Source organism: Patagioenas fasciata, chromosome 1, assembly GCF_037038585.1.
Source record: "Patagioenas fasciata isolate bPatFas1 chromosome 1, bPatFas1.hap1, whole genome shotgun sequence".
Classification (NCBI taxonomy): Eukaryota; Metazoa; Chordata; class Aves; order Columbiformes; family Columbidae; genus Patagioenas; species Patagioenas fasciata.
Window position 1 is genome coordinate 173513805 of NC_092520.1, and position 22277 is coordinate 173536081.

At 45.3% G+C, this 22277-nt stretch overlaps 1 protein-coding gene across 2 annotated transcripts in view; it reads right to left on the reverse strand.

Moving 5' to 3' along the window:
- The window catches only part of GRIN2B (glutamate ionotropic receptor NMDA type subunit 2B), a 205557-nt gene that overhangs the window by 72721 nt on the left and 110559 nt on the right, over positions 1-22277 (reverse strand). For both annotated transcript variants that reach the window (XM_065841208.2, XM_071801049.1), the window contains exon 4: positions 3059-3173. In XM_065841208.2, the coding sequence (XP_065697280.1) occupies positions 3059-3173 (115 nt within the window). The remainder of the gene's footprint in view (positions 1-3058; positions 3174-22277) is intronic.

Below are 22277 nucleotides of genomic sequence, written 5' to 3' on the forward strand. Positions count from 1 at the left end.
ACACCTGTTTTAAAACATTTCTTCATATGTATATACTCCATGAGACGTACTCCTCACAATCGATTTGCCATCTTTCACGAATCAACTTGCCCAAGCTGTACGGAGCAGCAAATGGTGTCACTAAATCCAGAGGAGACTAAGAAAAATTATCAGAAGACTAGAAAACGTGACCTACCAGGAGAGACTGAACAAATTTCTGTTTAATCTACAGCAGAGACGACTGGGAGGCAATGTGATGGAAGCCTTCAAACATACATAGGGAAGATAAAAACAGGAGGAGAACAAACAATTCTCTATGTCCATTAGGGAGATGCCAAGTAGTAATGGGCTTAAACTGCAGTCAGGGATATCTAGGTTAGACAATGGAAAAACTTTCTAGATTAAGGAGAAAAAGCCATGGAAGAGATTGTCTCCAGGTTTTACAGAGTTTATAGCATCGAAGGACTCTCAGAACAGGTGAGACAAACATCTGTCAGGAATAATTTCAGTCTAGTTGATCCCTCCCTTGGGCACGGGGAGGGACTAAATGACTTCTTGCTGTTCCTTCCAGGCAGAGCATCTGATTATGGATAAAAGTGTGCAGCGATGTAATTAAAGACTGAGCTATAGTGAACACATACAAATGGACTGAATCAGAGTTTCCCATGCAGTCTTTCATCTCTCATATCCTACCGCCTGAGTGTTTGACTTCGAAACTCTCCTGCGCTTTGCGCAGTTTCTTCTATTTGTTGCCTAGAAGTTGTCAGGACAAAGCACCTTGCTATTTTAGCAAAAATTATTGAGAGTTTGGATGATTTTACACTGCAAAGCAATGCACTTACAAAGGTATTGGGATTGTGTGCTAATAATATATGAATAATTTATGGCTTAAATTGTGGCATTGCCTGGGAGCTGCTGTTGGGGAACAGCACTCTACCTGACTCTCTGCAAGCACAAAACACAATTATGATCTTCATCACAAAGAGCTCTGCTTCACCCTTATATCTTAATGTTTGCATTTCCATTGAATGGAGAAAATTAAGAAAAAGAGTATGAGGCTTCAGGAATGAAAGGTATTTGTCTGTGATCAGAGCATGTTGGAGATGACTTCTGCATTTTCCAGGAAGAACCTGACAGTGTAGAATTCAAACAGCTCAGAGTTTCATTATAATAATCCGATCTTCCCACTGAGTGAGACACCCACTTTGAGGTAAAACATTTGTGTTCAGGAAGCACTGTGGGCTTCTCATACCACTAATATCATAGTTCATCATAGTCTCATTTCGATGCAGTCCCAGCTCCTATGTAATGAAGAACTGTTCTGATTTAATGGAAACGAAGTAGTCCCCACAGAGAGCAAGGCTCAGGCAGGTCCCAGGTCTAACCCCAACACTCCAGTTCAGCAGCATCCCTTCCACTAATTGTCTGGTTCATCTGAGAGGCCACAGATGTGCTCTCAGAGACCAAACAACCCCTTTTACCACCCACAGAAGCCTCCAAGCCCTTACTGAGGATGCAATAGGGTAAAGCATGTGACAAGCAGGATAAAAACAGGTCTGCATTTAGCTGTGCATCCCCAGTGCCTGCAAAGCATTCCAGCAACAGATTCCCCACAGGCAGCCCTGCTCATAATCTCTAGTAGGATTCATGCTGCTACTGTCTCATTTTCCTGCTCTGATGATTGAGTTTTCCTCTGTGAGAATCTGGTGCCAGCTAGGAGTGAATCCTCCTGGACTTTGCCTGGTAGACTTTAGTGAAGGTGTGTGATGGACAGAGGCTGACACAAGGTCTCTGCAGCCTGAGCCTTGCCTGCCCACCCCCAGTGCAATATCCAGTCAGCTTGCCTCCAAACATGTCCAAGAGTTGTTCACATGTGCTGATGCCATGCCACACTTCCTCATACTCCTCTCCCACTGAGATCTCTGCTGACTCTCCCAGACTATACACTCTCTTCTGGTCTGCAGTGCCAAGACCATGAGGTAGACAGGTCTTCCTGGAAACCAGGCACAAGCTGGGGCCTTTCACCATCTCCCCAAACGCCTGCAATACTGGGAGACCTAAGTGCCTATCAGGCACTAAGGCAACGGCTCTCCTTTCTCCTTCAAAAGTTGTTCCTCCAGCCCTTTTCTGAATGCCCTTCTCCTGACAGCTCCCTATTTCATTCTCATTTCCCCATGAATTTCTTCCTGTCTTTGGCCATGCAGGCCACTTGCAAGCCCATGCAGAGAATAAGCAGCCAAGAAGAGGAGAGAAGGCTTTCTGTGCCTGGTAAGGCAAAGGGGCATTTTTCTAAGCCATTCATGTGATCACATCCAGAATAAGCTCTGCTTCATACCTATTGAGTGTTCTCCTTGCTTTCACTCTGACTTCTCACCCCCATCACTTTTTATATCTTATTTTCTTAGCCCTCGAACTACCTCCTCTACTTTAACTCAAACCCTTTGGAAGTGCATGTTCTGAGCCTGGACCACTGACTCATGTGGGAGGTGAAATGAACCAAAGCTTTGCACTAACACAGAAATCCACACCATTTCTAAAATGGTGCTCTGGGTTACATGCAAATTATTCAGAAATATGCACATTTGGATCTCTGAACAACTTGTTATGATCTCACGTACACATCCTACTTAATGCACCATGCCATTGCAAATGACGCTGTCCAGATATATCAAACACAGTTAACACTGGTATATATTACTGAATGTGGCTGTAGCTCAATCACAGTCATTTAGCATACAGAACTTCGTGGCCTCCAAGCCATGCAGAGAAATATTTTCTGTGCCATTGAAACCCATGGCACAGGGGAAGTCTCCTCTCTGATAGGCAGGAAAACTTATGTTTGGATGTTACAGAAGGGAAGTTGATGAATTTTTTATGCATGTTGATGGAAGAATATAATGGTATCCTGCACAGAGAAGACAGCAGCCTGGATATTGGAGATGCCAGTGGTCCAGGATGCAAGGAGGAGATTGTCAGGCCTTGGTAAGAAGTACAGAAAGCTATGCAGGGAGTTATTCTCCTGTAGCTTTTCTCCATCCTCCTCCCTGACGCGGTTTGAGAAGTATCAAACATGTCCTACCCTCTCCCACTTCCTCTCCTTGGTCAGAAGGATGATCACCAGCTTGGGATGCATCTGGTATCCGTCTTCACTGAACGACAAATTCCTGCCTTCAAAGGTGACATTGATCAGGTACCTGCAGGAGAGAGAAAAGAGCAAGTAGAAAGTTAGTGCTCGGCAAATGAACCCAAAACAAGAGCCTGTCTTCCCTCTGCAGCCTACACCTGGACGGTAGGAGCACAGTGCAAATAATGGAGAAGCTAAGAGGAAGAGAAAGGGAGAAACAGGACAATTACTCCAGGAACTGAGACAATCAGGCAAGGCAAGGCAATTGCCCCTGTTTCGTGACTGGGATAGGGAAGCAATGTCCTATGTTGTCTCTCAGTGAATTCCTGAAAGCCCACCTATAAGTCACATGCACACACATGTGCCTACAGTCCTTGATTTCCCCTTACCGCAAAGGGCAGAGGGATCCATAGCAATTAGCCGTGTAAACATGCTTCACAGCCTACACTTTGCTCACTCTCCAAAGGGGATTTCACATGCCATTTGAGGACAGTGGTGGCCTACAGGTGAAGCAGTGGAGACAGCCTCTCCCCAGCCCAAACATCAAGGCAACAGTAAGTGAAGCTGCAGAGAGCAGAATGAGGAACAGCACATTTGTGATAAACTCCATCGCTATCAGAGGCAGCACACCTTGCACAGCCCAAAGCAATCATCTGAAGCAGCTTAGGAACAGGGACAGTGGATATTGAGATAGCCCAGTGAAAGTCCTTTTCCCTAGGGACAGAGTCATGCCTTGTACCCAGCAAGATCAAACTAAAGGGTGATCAGCCCTGCAAATCCCCGCAGCCAACATTAGTGATTCTCTTTGTCTGGAAAGGCCCATCACTTCTGTGCAAGGCACCCCTCTCCGGGGCATCTCATGTCAGCTGTACAAATGGACTATTAAACAGTCTGGGCTTCAATCTTATTTATCCTAAGGCCTCTTCACTCAGCTGTGGCAGTGGGGAAGACCTTTAAGTGGACCGAGATTACAGCTACACTCATTTCAAGGCCTTGCTGCATCGTGAGAGCATGTTAAAATGGTGTTGCTGTAAATGAGGATCAGGTCTATTGTTTTCTTAACTGTCAGACCATCCAGAATGACACTGTGGGGAAGAGGAGGAGGCAAATACACATTTCACAGTTCAGTGGCTTATATGACATCTCTGTGGCACTCTGACAGTTTCCCCTGTTCATATATTTCACTTCAATTCACAGTCCTGTTGCATGAAGTAGATTTTGTCTTTATACTCCTGCTCTGGCACCAGCAGCATCATGTCATTGTGGGAGGCAGAGGTGACCAAGCTACCTGCAGGCCTAGCCCCAGGACTCTGCCCTTCTGTGCTTTGCTTGGTTTTCCTAAAAATTACACATGCAACATTTCTGTTACAGACATGAGAGGTTCTTCTGCTCTGTTACACCATGACACCAGGAAACATTTTCTGATATTCAGCTTCACGTTGTCCCTTCTGAATTTGATTTGAGCCAATTCCCAGAAAAAAAAAAGTGAAAAAAAATCTCATTTCAGTGGGTTCACACTTTCCCACTACCTGCACACAAAGAACTCCCTGCTAATTTAATGAAAACATTGGTAACAGGGAAACCTCTTCAAAAAATTAAAAAAGCAGGTCATTATTTTAGCTTATTACTTTTCCCAAACTTTTTGTCCTAACTCCATTGATCAACCAAGCTCATCCACTAATTCCCCATTACCTAGTGCAATCAGCAATTATATTTACTTATAAAGGAACTTCCATACTTGTTCCACATTGTGACCTTCAAGGGACACGCACAGTGTAGGAAACGTGGCCATAAGGGAGCCCAGCATGTAACATTTGCAACAGGATGATTTTCAAAGGGAGACTCTGTGTTATTTTCCAAAAGCTGGACCCATTCAGCACTCAAACACTGAGAGAACATCAGCCACACAGAAAATCTTAGCCACATGATTGTTTGTAGTGGTATAAAACATGCCATGTCAGGATCACACGTGCCCTTTTTCTGGCATTTCTTTCCCGGCCATTTGCATTGCTTTGGTCCTGAGAAATGCCAAGCACAGACCACCGCTAGGTATATGCAGCCTACCAGACCTATGTAAGGCTCTGGTGGTAGAAAAGACCCTCCAGCGTACCAAGATTACAGCTACACCCATTTCATTACTTCTGCCATGGCCATCAGAGAGAAGACAAAGCAAGGCTCCAAGAAGATGACGGTGCTGCTAGCCTGAAGGGAGTTGCAGCTTTATATATCAGTAGTTAGAAAGCAGTGCCAGTATCTAATTAAACAAACAGCAATATTAAGCAGTTCTCAGCCCTCTTTCCCCTCCCACCCAAGGATGATGCCACTATGGGAATCTCCCTTGCATAGCCTGACAAGAAGAGTTCACAGAAATCAGCAACAGATATGACACAAGAGGGTGTCATTTCTGTTCATTTTCCACTAGAAAGATTAGAACCACTAATAATAATCAAGGAGGGATCATCACCGACTCAAATCCTTGGAGCTGCCTTGATATTTACACTTAAAGTGGCACTAAAATCCCTTCCTTTGCACCTTAATGACTGAAATTAGTCTCCAAATTCGGTACAATAACTCTTCAGAGGCTTTTCTCTCAAGCCCATTAGCAACATGTTTACAGAAGTTTTCAGGAGGAGCGCAGAAGCAGCGGCTTACTCCCAGCTTTCCCTGCACTTCTGCAGCTTGCTGGGTCCCATCACCTCCACAGGTGGAAGCAGCACACATGGTGAGCTGTGGGGCTTGCTCGGGTGCACTGCATGACAAAGCATCAGGGTTTGAAGGACTCCCTGGCAGGCCAAGTCAGCAGCGTGCTGCAAGGCAGCCACACTCAAGTGGCTCTCCCCTCCATCACTGCTACCACAGCAAAAGTCCACCTGCTTCGGTAGCAGCGCTGCCCTGCAATTCCAGCACTACTGCTGCCTGCTCTGGCCAGAGAGATTTGTTTCCTCCCTACAGCCTACAAGGATTCCAGTCCCCAGATGGGTAACCAGAAGCCTGGGTGACTCCCTGGTATGTCTGCACTGAGCCATCAGCTGCAACAAGGACACAGTGTGAGGACAGCAGGCTGTGCATGCAGGTGAGGTAACCCAAGATGAAACTGCCTATAAATGGTGTAATCCATCATTCTCTGGATGTTTTGGACTCCAAGACAGAGAGAGAAAGAGAAAAGGGGTGTGGGTGGGCAGACACAGGCAATTTAATTTAATTTGCCAGAAACATCTTTCAGCAAAGAATTTTGCTTATGTGGGCATTTGTGGAGCCGCTCGATGGAAGCATGGAAGGGTCAAGCCCTTCCTCAGCCTGGTGGAGATGCAAAGGCTGCAATGCCCAAACTCAGCCACGTGAGAGCAAAACACAGACGACACTGTGGAAACAGGCTGACATTGTAAGCCTCATGGCACAGACAAGCAGGCAGGAACAAAGAAGAAAGAGACATGTCCTTGGACACAAAGCAAAGCAGACTCAGGAGGACCCGACTCCCCATCCTGTGCTCTGACCATTAGGTAACAACCCCTGCCCTAGATGTGAGGCTGTCAGCCCTGAAAGCTAATGGAGAGTGTTTCAAAGGCTGGTTGGCATAGGAAACAGAGCATTAAAACCACATCAGATGGCCAATTTAGGACCAGAAGAGAGATGATGACATTTTAAATGGTTTCATCTAGTGATGGAGAAAGCCTGGAGAGGCAAATGTGGCAGGTGGAGGGGACTTGAGGGGAGATGTGGAGGGTGCTAAGTGAATTTTTTCTGCCGCAGAGACAGCTCTGAAGAAGATGTGTTTGAAATCAGCACTAACCACCTCTACTTCCGACTCCAGTGCCCTGCTGGGAATCAGATCCTCCTGAACCTTCTGACTGGGTGGGTAAATTTGGAGAATTACCTGGGTTCAGTCCATCGCACTGCACTCCCTGCCTCACACATGTGCCCACACACACACGCACTCCCCTGTGTCCTGTCAGTGCTTGTTACGTTCCAATGAGACAAGCAGTCCGTCTGAAATGGCGTGATTATCCTAACATCGACCGCTTCCCTGGGTAAGACAGGCCACATAAATAAAACAGCCTCTCCACTGTCAGCATTGAGGAGTCATCTCAGCAGTCCAGCACATGAGGGAAAAACAAGATGTAGGTGGAGGGTGGGGAAAAAAAGGCTATGGGATACCTCTGCCAGAAAGGATTTGCAGGGTAAAAAGCAGGTGGAGTGTGATGCAGTGTGAGGGAATGGGGAGGCAAACAACCATCAGCCTCTTTGGAAATGCACTGTAACATGAAACACTTGAGGCCAAATGTAACAGCAGTGAGGTGAAGGCAGTGGAAGGCCTTTACCTCACAGAATCTGCATGGTGAAATAGCCTTTTTCTTTCCCCTAAGGACAGTATTAAATACCCAGAGGTATCAGCGACAGGCATAGCTGCCTGCCCAGACCCCCTTCGAGCCCAAGAAAGAACAAAGATGAGCATGTTACTGCGTATCAGCACAAGTGCCCACAGCTCCAAACCACGTTCCTTCGCCCAGTACCAGCAAGACGTACTCAGCCTGAGCTGATGCAAACAGCCTTGGCAGAGTGCATCTGTCCTGTCCTGCAGCAGGTCCTGCCCACCGTACATGCCTGCTTCTGGACAAGGATGGACAGACAGAAAGGTGGGTGGGCTCAAAGGACAGGGAAAAGGGAGTTTAGGGCCAGTGTATTTCTTTACGAATGGGAATTCTGACCTTCAAGTGGCAAGTGATTGACAAATAAAGATTTAAAGAGCACTAGCTAGGCTGTTAATAGCTTCTGCTCTCATCTGAGAGACTGAAATAGTGTAGATTTCTTTTTTTTTTTTAACTTGAAAACTGCAACTGATCCCTTCAACTTCTGATTTAAACCTCCACTCTCCAAACCAAAGGAAAGCTTAAAATAACACAGATATTTTTTTTCTCCATACCGCTGCTCAACATTTCCATGGCTGCCTCTGCCTCAGAGGACAGCCAATATGTGCATAACAGCCATCCAGACCTAGCTGTGAGTGCATGAGATAAGGCAGTCTTCATGGATTACCAAACCCAATTGCTCACCCCCAAAAAGGTGAGAACAGGCTCCACCTGGGTCTTCCATCAAACTTCCCCATAGCTGCTACTGACCCTGGCCGAGCCTTTCAGAGGGTCTCCCATCGCTCACCGCCTGTGCTGCTTCCAGCTGCTGCGGTGCCGGTGGCTTGTGCAGTGCAGAAAGGCGGGCACATCTGGCTGTGTCAGTGTAACATCTGTCTGGTGTCAGGTACAATTTACAGGGAAAAGATTCTATGCAAATGGCATGAGTGAAGCTGATTTTACATAACAAAGGGCATGGACTCTGTTCTTTCTAGTATCACAAAGAACAAAACCAAAACAAGATAGGAAAAAAAAATAGAAGCAACCATTGACTAAGAAAATTAAATCTCAAAGGAAGGGTATCTCACTCTTCCTCATTTGCTCCTTTCTCTTGCACTGTCGGTGTTACCACTGAGTCTGGGGAGATGGACTGCAAGCAAGGAAGCGCAGAAAAGACACCAACCAATTTCCAAATTGTGCAGGTATCTTGTACCAGAAAATCTGTCCAGGCTACAGCCATTTTATACCACTGGGAACCAACCTGACCTTAGAGAAATGCCCAGAGCTCAAGATTCTTTTTATTAAGCAAAGAGGTTAGGAGATCATTGAGACTGGGAAATTTCCCTCAGGCTACAAGACAACAGAGATACAAGAGATTAATTTGGTTCCTCCCTGCTGTCCACATCTTTTTAAGAGAGAAGAGGGCAGATACTAGGCTGGAATAAATCAGTTATATTCAGCTGACATCTACAGAGTGATACTCTCTGATCTGCTGGGATTCTGGCCCCTCACCTCTAGGAAGATGAATTTTTTTGGTGTTTGATCCTGACCTGTGAAATATCCATTTCTGGTGGAAGATATATTTCTACTGATCTGTCCTTGCTGTTTCTCCATCATACTCAGCAAACTTGTTTTGAAAACAAAGTACATGTGTGCTGAGACTTACAAGTGACAGTTCCTATACAGAGTGGAAGGATGAATCTTTTCCATCGCTCCCTTTCTTACTCACAAAAAAATGGACTTCCACTTTACTTCCCATTTCTTCTATTTATCTACCATGAATTTGTCATTTCAGAAAGACTCTGAGCTGACAGCTCCTGGCGACTGAGAATATATCTATCCTTAGAGTATATAGGGAGCCAGAGCAATGGCAAGGTTGCTTTTCTATATGCACTGCTTGATCCTAATGAGACAGGACCATTCCTGAGAACGAGAAATGAAGCCCACTTTCCACAGTCCGTGCAGTCCCCAGCCTCCCTCCTGACAATGTAAGTGGAAACCCAAGCACCACAGCCCAGTGTTTTACAGCATAAACAGATGTCCATGAGGAAGCAGACAGAGGGGAGATTCATTGCACAGGCTCCTCTAATGAGGAGCATGGGGTCAGCTCCAACCTGGGGCAGAATTGACAGTAATGACACCCAAGTGGAAGGCTGCTTGTCCAACTCCTTCAGTGAGCTTCAGAGTTTCCACGATAACTTTTTCTTCCAGGTACCTAACACCATCTGGGACCCGATCTCCCATTTGCTTTTTGTCCTATATAGTCATTGCCATTGACAGAAAGGGGGAAAGAGGTGCTGCCACTCAGGTCTAGTGGCATCTTACACTCCCTTTGAGAAGGTGTTGCTGACAGTACCAAGGCCAGACTGTGAGAGCCAGGTCACTTGTAGGAAACATAGGTATATGTTAGGACGAGGTGACCTGTTCATGGAAAAAAGGGCAGGATGAATCTTCATTTTGTCCCATCCGCTATGTCAGTCATAGCATTATCTTGAAAACCCAATCAAAGCAAATTTTTTTCTTACACACATCCTGACTGACCTATTTTCACAAATGCCTGAGCCAGAAAAAATTACCTACCAAACTTTTTAAATGGGAAATGGGGATAAGAGCTTGGCAACAACATTTTCTCATGAGGAGGTCAACATTTTGTCAGAAAGAAAGAGAACTATAAGATCTGAAAACTGTAATGACACTGGAAAGAAAATGAAGCTTCTGGCATGATCATGGTCCCACACATTCTGACCTGTTGTGTGACACCTTCTTGCCCTTTCTTTTATGGACAAGAGCTCCAATTTAAACACATCTGTAATGTGTCACCCTGGAAGAGTCTTACAAGGAACAGCATCACTTCAACAGGGGAAGGGACATCACTGGAGATTTATTTAGTCCATCCGAGTTTCATGAAAGAGAAACAGAAATACAAAATTGTCATGCTCCTCATCACAAGAGACAGCAAACAGGAGTTCCATGTCAAAATATTCAATTTTAAACCCAAAATATTTGATTTACAACTTTTCTTCCAAAATTGTATTTTTTGCTAGGAAAATGACACAGTCTTAAGTAGCTTGAGAATATATTTCTACACCTTTTGGCCTCACTGGAAATAAAACAGAAACAAGGAAAAGTGTTTTAAGAGCATACTCTGGTTAAAGCTGGAAATACCTATAAATCTCATAGGAAATCAGTTTATTCTCAGAAAGATTTTTTTACCCAAAAAGGTTTGATAAAAACAAATATACTTCTGAATTGACTCACCAAACCTTTAAGTAACAGGAAATAGCTAATAAAAAAATAGCTTTAAGGTCAAAATTGGTATAGCGACTGGATAAAATAAAAACTAAATGTTCAGTCCAAAATTGGATCAAGCTGCAAAGCTTTAGTGAGTTAATAAATTCCTGCCAATTACTTCTTTTAAGTATTATTTTTTTATTACTACATCTTTCCATCCTTCCTTATTCATTAGGAACAGATAACGTATCACTTTTCTCCAAAGTAAAACTAGTCTTCAAGGTATTTCTCCCATTTGAAATGACTCAAAATCTCCTTGTATGGAGCAGTAAGAGCATGGAAAATTACATTTGTCAGAACAGCTGACAATGGGTCATAGTTGTGTCTTGGCATCCACCTAACGGGTCACTGATGGAAGCCATAACATTAGGAAGTGGGAAATACTGGAAGGTTAAGTGATGTCCTTCAGAGCTGTTTATCTGTCTTAGGTCACAGTCATACAAACATTGATAGGACAAGCGGTTACAGAACAGAAATAAAATGAGGCCCTCCACAGTCATTTTTCACCCAGGAAGATGTTTTTCAAGCTCTGTCACTTTGAACAGCCATAAAAAAATACTCCAGTTGAACTACTGTCCCCACACAGTGAATTTAATCCCACCGACAAAAGCTTTCCTTTTCTTAATCATTTTTGTAGTTCCCTTCAAAACCTTCTATGAAGCCACATGGCTGTGGACCACAGCTTAAAACAACTAGCCAAGTAGATGTGCATGTCAACAGTCCCTTTGCTCTCCTGATGGTGGCTGGTCTGCTGAGAGTCAACCATCAGGGCACGTCGGTATTTACCCAGATCTCATTCCACTTTCTGTCCTGGGAGTCAAGACCAGAAGGCAGGTGAGCACATCCATTTTCCTCTACAACTTTGAGAATTGCTTGCTTGGGGAAAACCACTCAAATCTGCCAGAAAGGTCCCTCTCACTGCTGCCAGAAGCCAGACAAGGCTAAACTAGCCAGAGAGATTGAAATAAATCCCTTTATTACATTCTCTGAAACAGCAGACTAACTTAACTTTTTTGACCCACCAAGAAACCACAAATGATTTGGGGGTTATTCAAAGTTTATCAAGTGTTGAAAGCATTCACACCTTTGCAAGGGTAGCGAATTCACAGCGCTCGCAGGAGTAATTGCCTGCAAGGAGACTCCGTCCAAAAAGGTGACTGGTTTTCCTGGGTCTGTAGCGGTTTGGCCAAGATGGCACCCTATCACTTGCTTCCCTATCACATTTCCAAGGGGAAATTGATTAAAACAAATAAACAAGCAAATAAATAATTGCTCCTGTCAGTAACTGTGTAGGGGTCTGGGAGCTGCTCCTCTTTTGCCAGAGGATCCACTCTCAGCTGCTGCTCCCTCTCCCTCTTTCTCTCCCTCCGTGGGTTGATGTTTCCATGGAAACGCCTTCTTTAGTGCCGCTGAAATCACATTGCATTTAAAGAATTAACCCTTCCTTGGGCTGAGGAGGGTCTCAGAACAATTAGGGTTCTTTTTTTTTGTTTGTTGTTCCACCTCCCCTTTAAACTTTCTTGAGATTTTTTTTCCCTTCAGTATAAGGAAAACCTCAAGACCTTTCAGCTAGCATTTGTCTGACAAGGGGCAGAGGATGCATCACTAGTGGGGTAGGGGCTAATTTAAGATTTCTTCTTTTACTTTTTTTTTCAACAGAAATCCATTAACACATTTCTCTCTGCACTACATGCAAACAGGGAAAGAGCTGTGGTAGAAAAGAAAGTGAAGAGTGAGACAGATGGAGAAGCAAGCCATGAGATGGCACATGTGGGGAACACAGCTTCAGTTAACACCAGAGCTCAACCCCTTGTAGCCCCGCACTGAGCAGCAGCTTCTTCATTGCAGAGCACCATAATCTCAGACCTCACCACTCCCCCTTCAGCCTGCCTCCTCTTCCTCTTCACAATCACGTCTGTAATTAGCCACCTTTGTTTTCATTTGCAGTTTGCACTCTAAACCCTATTGTAACACTTGTTGCAATCAGTGCCCTCCTCACCACCAGCACCGTTCCCTTTAGCCCTGCTTCTCCTCCTAAACTGCCACCTCTGTCATCTTCCCCACTGGCTCTCTATTGCCAGACACCACCTTCATCAGCACTTCCAGCATGGCCATTGCTGGGGCACTGCTGTCTTCACTGCAGCCAGTTCAACTGAGCAACCACTGCCACTTTCTGTGCTCCCACTGTGGGCCAACAAGCCTCTGAAAGCCACGATGTGCCATCCAGGTGCTCTCTGCACCACAGGTCTCAACTCAAAAATTACTCTGCAAATTCTCGGCCCACAGCCTTTGCTTAACCCCACCTCAGTCACAGCCATAAACCCTCTGCTTTTCTTCCACTGACTTAATCCCTTTTTCAAACACTGGGAAAATATAAAAAGGAGATAAATATAAAGACTCTCCTCGCAGTCTTTCACCTGGGTTCCTACACTTGGCCATCCATGCCCCCTTTCTGCTCCAAAGTCCAATGACTTGACAGCTTGCAAACCCGTTTCATTACCTCAACCTGCATATTTACAGGGTCCATGTTCCCTTTCACCATCTATTTTGAGTTTCCCAACAGACACTGAATGCTTCAAGCATATCTCACCGTCCCCATCTCTTGCCCCGAAAGTCAGAGTGTGAAGCCTCCTGCTCTCAGCTGGGTGCATATGTAGTGCCATGAGGATAGATCAGTGTGGGAGAAAGATGCTATTCTGAAATGAATTATAAATATGGATAATAAACTCAACCTAAGTCTTTGCTGCCTGTCTCTAGTGGGTTCCCAATATGGGAGATAGAAATATCATGGGTACATTTTGAACACGGCTGGGAACACTGCCAAAGTCCTACTCAGAGTTCACACATTTACATCATTTATATCACATCCGACTTGTGCCTTGTATTATTAACTTTGTAGAGTGTTTTGCGATGTAATCTGTAGTCCAGGCTCTGTTAAATAAAGTTACACGCCCTCTCTCTCTTCCTTTTGGTAAAAGAAAGAGTGATGTCTGGGGCTACACAAGGTCTTGCTAAGCACAGGGAGGGCGACTGTGTCTGCTGATAGTCAGTGCACTCCTACATTCTCACACAGTGCTTCACAAAACTTTCTGGGATCCATCCCTGGGGCCTGAAAGGTGCAAAAGTGAAGGAAATATTTGCCTTCTGGTCAACAGTTCAACTCCTAGACCAGATTGGTAATAACTGAAGATTTTTTTTCTCTGTTCCTGGATTTTCAGGAGCCTCTGTGAAACATACAGATGGGGTCCACCTGACAGGTACCCAACATGGCATTGTAACTACTCATGCTTCTTCCTCAGCAGTGTCAGAAAAAAGGTTGAAGGCAGAAGGAGATAAACAACCCAGGGCATGGGACTGAAGAAATTATGTTTGTCTAGAACACAGCAAAGGCATATCAACAAGCAGAGAGGTAGAGCACTGCTGACAGATCAGACTCTTTTCATTCTGTGGGACAGACCACAGTCTACGGTAGCTGAAAATCCATCACCTTCCACAAATTCATGCAGAAAAGGAGGAGCTCCTATGACCCAGCACTGTGACTTTGTGGTTTTGTAAATCAATCATTTTTCCAACAGCCTGAAGAGACTCCAGGCTGGTCTAGAGGATCTCCAGAGGTCCCTTCCAACCTCAACCATTCTGTGATTATACTCCATCACCTACTCCACATGCCCAATTTAAACTCTGTGACGGCATCTGAGGCCAGGCAAGCAGCAAGTGACTCAGATGCCTGCAACACAGAGACAATGGGGAGAGGTAACTACAACGCGTAGGTTAGGTGTCTGCAGCAGACCATCTGAATGTAGTTGCCTATACAAAAAAAAGAAACAAAATGCGCAGGCTCAATGTTTCATGAACAAGAAAAGGGAAAGAATCAACTTCAGCCCATGTTGGTGCGTCGCCAGTGAAGTAAATGTGCCATCTTACACTAGAGCTGCATTTGATCTTGAATTACTCCTCTACTTCTTCTCTGGGAATAGGTCACTTTAAAGAAGCCTCAGGCATGATGCTAACATCATGTCCAATAAAAGACTCTCAGGAGGTCTGAAATAAGTACAATGTTCAAATTTGGGATATATTAACTGAATCCTTTTCCTTCTCCCTTCTGAACAGTCAGAGTGGGAAATCTCCCAAGAATATTTATTTTCTCAGGAGACTTCCAGGACTCCTTGGATGTAGAAATACTGTGAATAAGATTTTCCAATATGCATCATCTGATGATCCCAGGCCACAGTGCCCACTGCGGGAAGCCTGAACACAGTACAGATGGAAACAGCAAGCGTGCTGGGAGTGAAACCAGAATATTTCGATGAAGAGTGCAGCAAAGGGTCAATTCTCATATCTTTTACCATATCACAGCTCCATCCAGTTTAACCAGCTCTGCTACCCAGAGCAGCAAAACTATCGGAGTACTCCAATGCTTTTCAGAGATATCTAGGCAAGTTTATTTAATCTGAGCAGAAACTTAACTGATCTGACCTTTAATTGGTGCATAAGCTAAAAAACTAGAATGTAACCCATAAATGTCACACACAAGTCCTGACAGAGTGTGGACATACCCTGAAAGCTTGGGAATTATCTTGAGCACCAGGTGGGATAATGTGGATTCTTGTTCTGGTCTCATTCAATACCTTTGGCTACATCATTTCTGCAGCTCTTGCTGTGCACATATTGAGGCAGCGTATGAGTTGTCTGCACCCTTTTCTGTTGGCAGCAGTCACTATGATCACTTCAGAAAAAGCAGCATCCAGAGGAGGTACCTTTCAGAAATCTCTCACTCCTCCTTTTTCCCCAACATGTCTTGGGCACTTAGACATCGTTGGTTCAGACTCCGGACTCTAAATGACATGATCCCTTCAAAAAAATGTGACAAAACCTCCAGTGTCACATAAGCATTTCCCAAAGTCATACCCTGCCAGGATGCCCATCATATGGAGCTCCCCTCTGCAGCTTCCCACCACCCTCTCTTCCAGGAGGACCTCAGAGTCCAAGACAGAGACTTCCCTCTTGCCCAGGGACAAGTTTTCAAAGAGGCAGATGGAGCCTCCCCTACCCACATCAAACTTAAAAGCAAACTTTTAACATCAAAAAAACTCTCCAACAGGTGGAGGGGGAACTGAAATTCTTCGGGGATTTTAACTTTTCCATGGCAACAGGCTTGAGAAACAGGAGGGCTGGGGAGGGGGGCGAGGAGAGGGAGGGAAAGGAAGGCAGAGCGCTGAGGAGGGAGAGAGCAGCGCTGGTACATTGCCATGGAAACCCTCTTGCATCAGCAGCCAACTGCCAAAGTCAGTCAGCATCCCAGAAATGGGCTCAGAGGGGGGCTTGGGAGGGTCTGGGCTGGGGGGTGGGAACCATCACCTGGCCAACCCCGAGGGTACCTCATCCCCGCAAACCGCAGCCCTGCTCTTCTCCCCCTTCCCCTCCAGCCATGACACTCCTGGTCGCCTCGCCTCCGCCAGACAGAGCCAAATTTGGCCCAGCTGAAGAGTGGGAGGAAACACGGATCAGCAAACGAAACAACCGGGGCGGGCGGGAAGGAGTGAGGCAGAGAGGGATAATTTTTCTGATAGCCGTTGGTTCGCTTTCCACCTTTCTGGATCGATTTGGACCACGCAGATGTATTTGTTTTCACACCCCAGATGGCTGTAGAAAGAGGATGTCACTCCTAATCACTGAAATCGAGATGGAAATGTTACTTCCCTGCAAACTTAGCTACTGAGGCAAGAATAAGGGTTGTCTCTGACTAAAAGTTGTCAAGTCCATGTTTGCACAGGGCCACGTCCCTTTTGACTGTGTCGGTCCCACTCAGTACAGCAAATGTCCCAGCCTATCTCAAAGACACGACAGATGCCACCATGTTGTGGCCAAGTGAAAAATTAGAGGAGGTTCTGCTAAGGGAAATGAAGCACACTGTGAAAATGAGTTAATACTGCCTTCCAACCCTCTTCTGCAACACTTGGAGGGCAGGCAGCTCGGTGGAATGAATGATCGGTCATTCACACCTCTTCACACACTGTATTTCATCAGAAGCCTTTTACTGTCATAAGAAGTGGTCAAAGACTGATTTTAGTGAAAGAGCTTAAAAAGGGCTGGCAAATTCTGTGAACCCTTGCTAGTATTTATAGTCGTACCCCTAGGATGGTAAGGGATGGATGAGTCGTTTCAGGCTGCAGACGGCTGCAGACGGCAGGAAGGAATTGACTCCTACTCCAACCACACAACTGGCTAAGCAAATTGTGGAGGAAGATTCCCTTCTCCTGAAGCATCTGTTATCACCCATCTGATTGCACAATGAATCAGTAGTATGAGGACAGGCTGCTGTGAGGGTGGGGGAAGAGGGAGAGAAAGACTGCAAATCAGGCAGTTCTAAAGCAAGGAGATGCTCGTTTCCACTTTATCACAGGAAAAAAACATGGACCAAACAGAAAGGGCCTGGACTGTATACCTTTAAGCTATGTGTTTGGATTACTACTGCTAGCACAGCACCAATGAAGCAGCTTAACATTTAATGCAACAGCACCTTGGTTTTACCACACATCTTTCAGAGCAGGGGATCCCAAAGTGTTCCACACTCCAACCATTCCCCTCTCTAAATCATCAGCACTGATGAAATAAAGCACTGACAATGCTACAGTAAAAGGAAAATCCTTACCCTTGTACTCCATGCACAGAGCCCAACCACAGCTCTGCTGGATCACCAATTGATTCATCTGCATTTCTCTGCTTATTACTGCAATTGGAGCCCAAGCTCAGGCCACCAGACCACTTCTGAGATATTCTCACTGCTAATCATGTTACCTGGGATAAAGGGAAAGAGTGGCAGAATTTTTCCCAACTTTCCTGATGAGGGAAGAGCAGCTGACTCTTCTGAACTGTGTAACTTCCTAGGTGTCTGATATAAAGCTACCATAATGATACCTTCATGAGCTCAGCATGAAGGTGAGAATTGCCAATATTGGTGCAGGCTCCTATCTGGACTGTTGGTGGGACTTGGAACTGGTCTGTATTTTGAAGGATGAAAAAACAAATTATAATAATGACGTGTTATAGACTTAAGTACCAAAATGGCCAATGTGGAAAAGAGTCAGCGTGGGTTTGTTTTTTTTTTCACATTGACTTTGCTTGAGCAGCAACCAATAAGTTAAATCCAACTCAGTGCTGATTTCCAGATCTATATTGAGAAGATCTTGGTAAACCTGCTCAGTTGGGACCAGTTGCAAACAGGTGAGCTCACAAGGGATATTTCTATTCCAGCTAGACTCATTTAAAAACTTGAAGTAAGATGATGGGTATCATTCTGTAGGCCAATATGAGGGCTGATAGTGGGCCACGGCAGTAGGCCCAGATGAGTTTAAGTTTGGGTCATAGCTAGTTGTGAGATGTGGTCTGATTCAGAGCCTGGACAAGGTAGCATGCCCCACAGGCAGCAGAAAGCTGCGAGGGCTCTCTCTCTGCCCTAATTCTGACCCAATAGTTGAGACAACACTGTGATCCCTCTCCAAAGGACCCAAATTCCGTTCTCCAGCAAAGCTGAATCTTCAACTTCATCAAAGGTGAGGGCAGCACCCCAAGAACACTGCTTTCTTGAGAGGACAGTTCTCAGCCCAGAGCCCTTCACTGTGCATACGACAACTAAAGATGCACCAATAACAGGAGCCAATTTCAATTATTTTCTTTCTGACCTCACCACCACAATTATTATGTTCTTCAGAAGTATTCTGCAACACAGGATGTTCAAGTAAAAAGGGGAAAGAACAACTTCTTGTGGCCCCAAGTCTGGTTCCAGAGACATTCTACTCCTAAGCTCAGTGGAGGCTCCGAGCCAGCCCACCCCCAGTTATCTACTGGTCAGAGACAGTACCAAACAGAAGCCTGTGCCTGGAAGCTCGACTTCTGTGGGCTACCTTGTGCCTGGCACTGAAATTTTCTTATCCTGGTATCCCTTGCACTTGTGTCTGCCTCTGCAGAAATGGATAGGCTATTAATATGGACTTGTATCACTTACAAGAGCTTTTCTGGCCCATCTGTGAAATTGCTCTCTGTCTCTTGAAGGCGTGTGCAAGAGACATCCTCTTCCCCCCCTCCACATCCTCCATTGACGAATCGGGTCTGTCAGCTTGTCAGCTCTCATTGGGCACTGTTTGACATCAGTCCACATTGGGGCAGTGAAAATCTGTTTGCAGTCAGCTCTTCCAATAGCTCCTGTGGAAGAGGGGAGGCTGGCCCACTCCAAAATATGCTGCCTCAGCTGGCTACAAAACAGCCACGGATGATAGCGGTTTTAGAAAACAGCTTGTGCCAGGGTGACAATGCTACAGGTTTCTTTAGGGTCTGCTGGGAAGGGGGGCGGCTGAGAGCTGGGATGGGGACCTCATGGCTCCTATATCCCACACACAGACATTGCCACCAAGACCAATAGCCAGTGACCAAAGAAGAGGAAGTTTGCATGGTGGAGGTTGTGCAGGGATGCAGCTCAGTGATCTGGGCTCTGGAATAAAGTTCTGAGCATCCCTGGCCTCTCAAGTTGCAAATGTCATCTGTCAATCCCAAGCTCAGTCCTTCTGGAGCAGCTCTGACAGGGGTAGCTGAGAAGGGACATCAGAGGCTAGCTAGGCCTGCAGTGCCTCCAGAGGGTCATTTGCCATGGTACATCAAATAGCCAGTCATTCAAAATAGGGTTTCTTGACTCTGCTTTCTTAATGTCTGAAAAAATTACACTATTTGATATCCCTGAAAATCCTTTCCAGAGTCTTTACAGAAAGTCAGAATCAAGGCTATTGTGGCTGTCACTGTGTCTTGGAAGGAAAATATTAAATGATTAGGAACACTGAAGCCATCATGGCCCCCTCCTCTCCAGTTCATTTTATTCTGACGTAGGAAAAATTATGTGAGACTAGCTGGGTTTCTAGGAAGGAGCTGAGGTGCTATGAGGGCAGTTCAGAGACTAAGAAGATCAAGTGCAGTCCGCAGAGACTCTCAGAGGAAACCATTTTGACAGGGAAAGAGGGAACTATCCTGAAAAACTCACACATGGGTCCAGTTTCAGCCTTGCAGTTCCACCTTTTAGTGGTAAGCCCTCATTTAGCAAACACTCACTCTGTAAAGACTTTGACCCTATTTGGCATTGCAGACCTTAATTGGCAAAACACTTCTACAGATGAGCTCTTCAAATTGTAATTTCGTGCTCTCCTGTAAAGTAAGATTTGTTTAGGCCATGAAAGGAGAAACACCTGATGCGATTTCTGTGCCTAGACAACAAGATTCCAGATACTGTCCAGTCCCACCACACCATGCACTGTGACACAAGCAAATAAAAACAACACTCAGGATGAAAACATCGCTACAGCAAACAAGACTTTTAGAGTTACAGAGAAATTCAGGTTAGAAGGGACCTCTGGAGGCAACCTGGTATAGCCCTCCACTCAAAGGAGGGCCAGCTTAGGTCATTTTTTCACATACGTTTTCCAATGAAATAACCAAACATCAAACTGTGATCATAAACTTACTTGTCACCTATTGCTTCATGTCACAGTCACCCATTCTTACACACCTGTACAACACACACACACAGTTTTCTAGCTCCACGTCTGAACAAGTGTGAACAATATGTCTTTCCAGTTACTCTAACAAATAGTGTAATAAAAAACAACTAAACAAGCAAAACCACTAAATCACCCTGCAGTCAGGTACAATGGGTAAAGACGAGGAAGGAGGCTGCACCAAGAAAGGAAAGAGAAGGGCAAAAAATCGACTGTAGAAAGGGTTGGATGGAGAGGCAGAATGTTGTAGCAAGGGGAACCTCTGGATCTGTATTAGCAGTAGTGAGAAACATTAAAAACCTCACAAGCAAGGTTTAGTTTTTTCTGAGTTTCCTAGCCCAGCACTTCATAGCCATAGTGATGGACAGTTGAGCTGAGTAGCCATGTCTTAGATACTGAAGGGAATCTCCTTGCTCTCCGAGTCTCCTTCCCACAGAGCCTCAGTGGGTGCCAGCTGCGCACTGGAGTCCCTGACCACAGTGTCTGCTCTGCTACCACTTCAGTCAGGAGCTAACACAGGTGTAGGCAGAGGGACCATGGCAGAAACAGCTCAGGTATGCAGCTGAAGGAGTGAAAAAAAGCTGATGATGACATTGGAGGGACAGCTGCAGTTCCCTTCCTTGCACCAGGACACACAGTAGAAAAGAGGAATGAAAGCCCCAGAGTGAGTGGTGAGGCTGAGTCACTTAAAGATGAACCTGTTCTCCACCTTGCAGCCCTGCCCTGTGCATCAATTTCATCATTATCCATGACAATGGTGGCAGAGGATTCCCACCGTTGAACAGAGCTATGAGAGGAGTATCTGCAACTCCCTCCCATCACTGCCCAAATGAACTTATTCCTGTCTCTGCAGAATTGATGCTTCAGCCTGTATTGCTCCTATCAAGCCCTGTGTAATCACTGGGGCCAGTCATATTCAGAAAGCTAGCTAAACCATTCTGGTATTTTTTTAAGCTATTTGTGATAATATTACCTTAAAGCAGCTATTTTCATACTTGAATTAGACCCTGTGTTTTTAGGTCTTCTCCTTATAGCCTTTTGCCTTTCATACATTTTACATTTGTTGTATCTTAACCTCAGGAAATACTACTTGTTCTTGGAATACTGAAGAAGATATGGGAGGATTAAACAAGGAAGTCTCAAGAAATTAGTACTGAGATGGAAGAAATATAAGCAAGCTCTCTCAAAGATAAATGTGGCCTCAGCTGAAGGACTGGGAAATACACATGAAAGAAATAATGACTTCAGAGTGCCTTGCAAAAAGCATCATCATGGGGTGGGAGGGAAACAGGTGAAAGAAAGGATGCATCTCCTGGTGCATGCTCTGGTCAGTGCCGCTTGGCAGGGAGAGATTTTCCTGCTGTACCCACGGACATTCTGGGCCAGGCTTGGCAGAGGAGTCTCCTTGCCCCTTCTCTTTTATAACATGGTCCTATGAATTTTTGTGAGGTTCCTCTAGAGTCATCATTATGGCAGGTGACTACCAGAAGGAATTTACTATGAACCACAGGCCTGAGGAGTTTGCTTTTTACTCCTACCTCCCAGTCATTGATGTTGATGTTAAATAAAAGGAGCTGAGGTGGGGCTGGGAGAGGGCCATGGGCCCCCATGCATAATGTGGGGTACCCCAGCTCTTGCTGGCTCTTCAGGAGTGTGCAGCATGTCTGAAGAGCCAGCTTGCTATTTCAGATGAGAGCTTCAGGCAACAGTACGCCCTGCAGCGAAGCGCTCGGCACTCACTTGGGACTAAAAACAGAGCATTTCTTATTAAGGAGGCTGATGTAAAGCCCAGAGCAGGGGGGGAGGCAGGGGGGATGATGCATGAAGGAAGGGCATGTGATATTCATTCAGTAAAAAACCAACAGCTAAAGAATGCACAAGGTTAATATCAGCTGCTTTTCCTGCCCTAGAGCCTCTTGGTTCTTGGAAGCCCAATTGTCTGGGGTGTTTTCTTCACACACACACCAGAAACATGCACCACACACACTCCCTCATGCT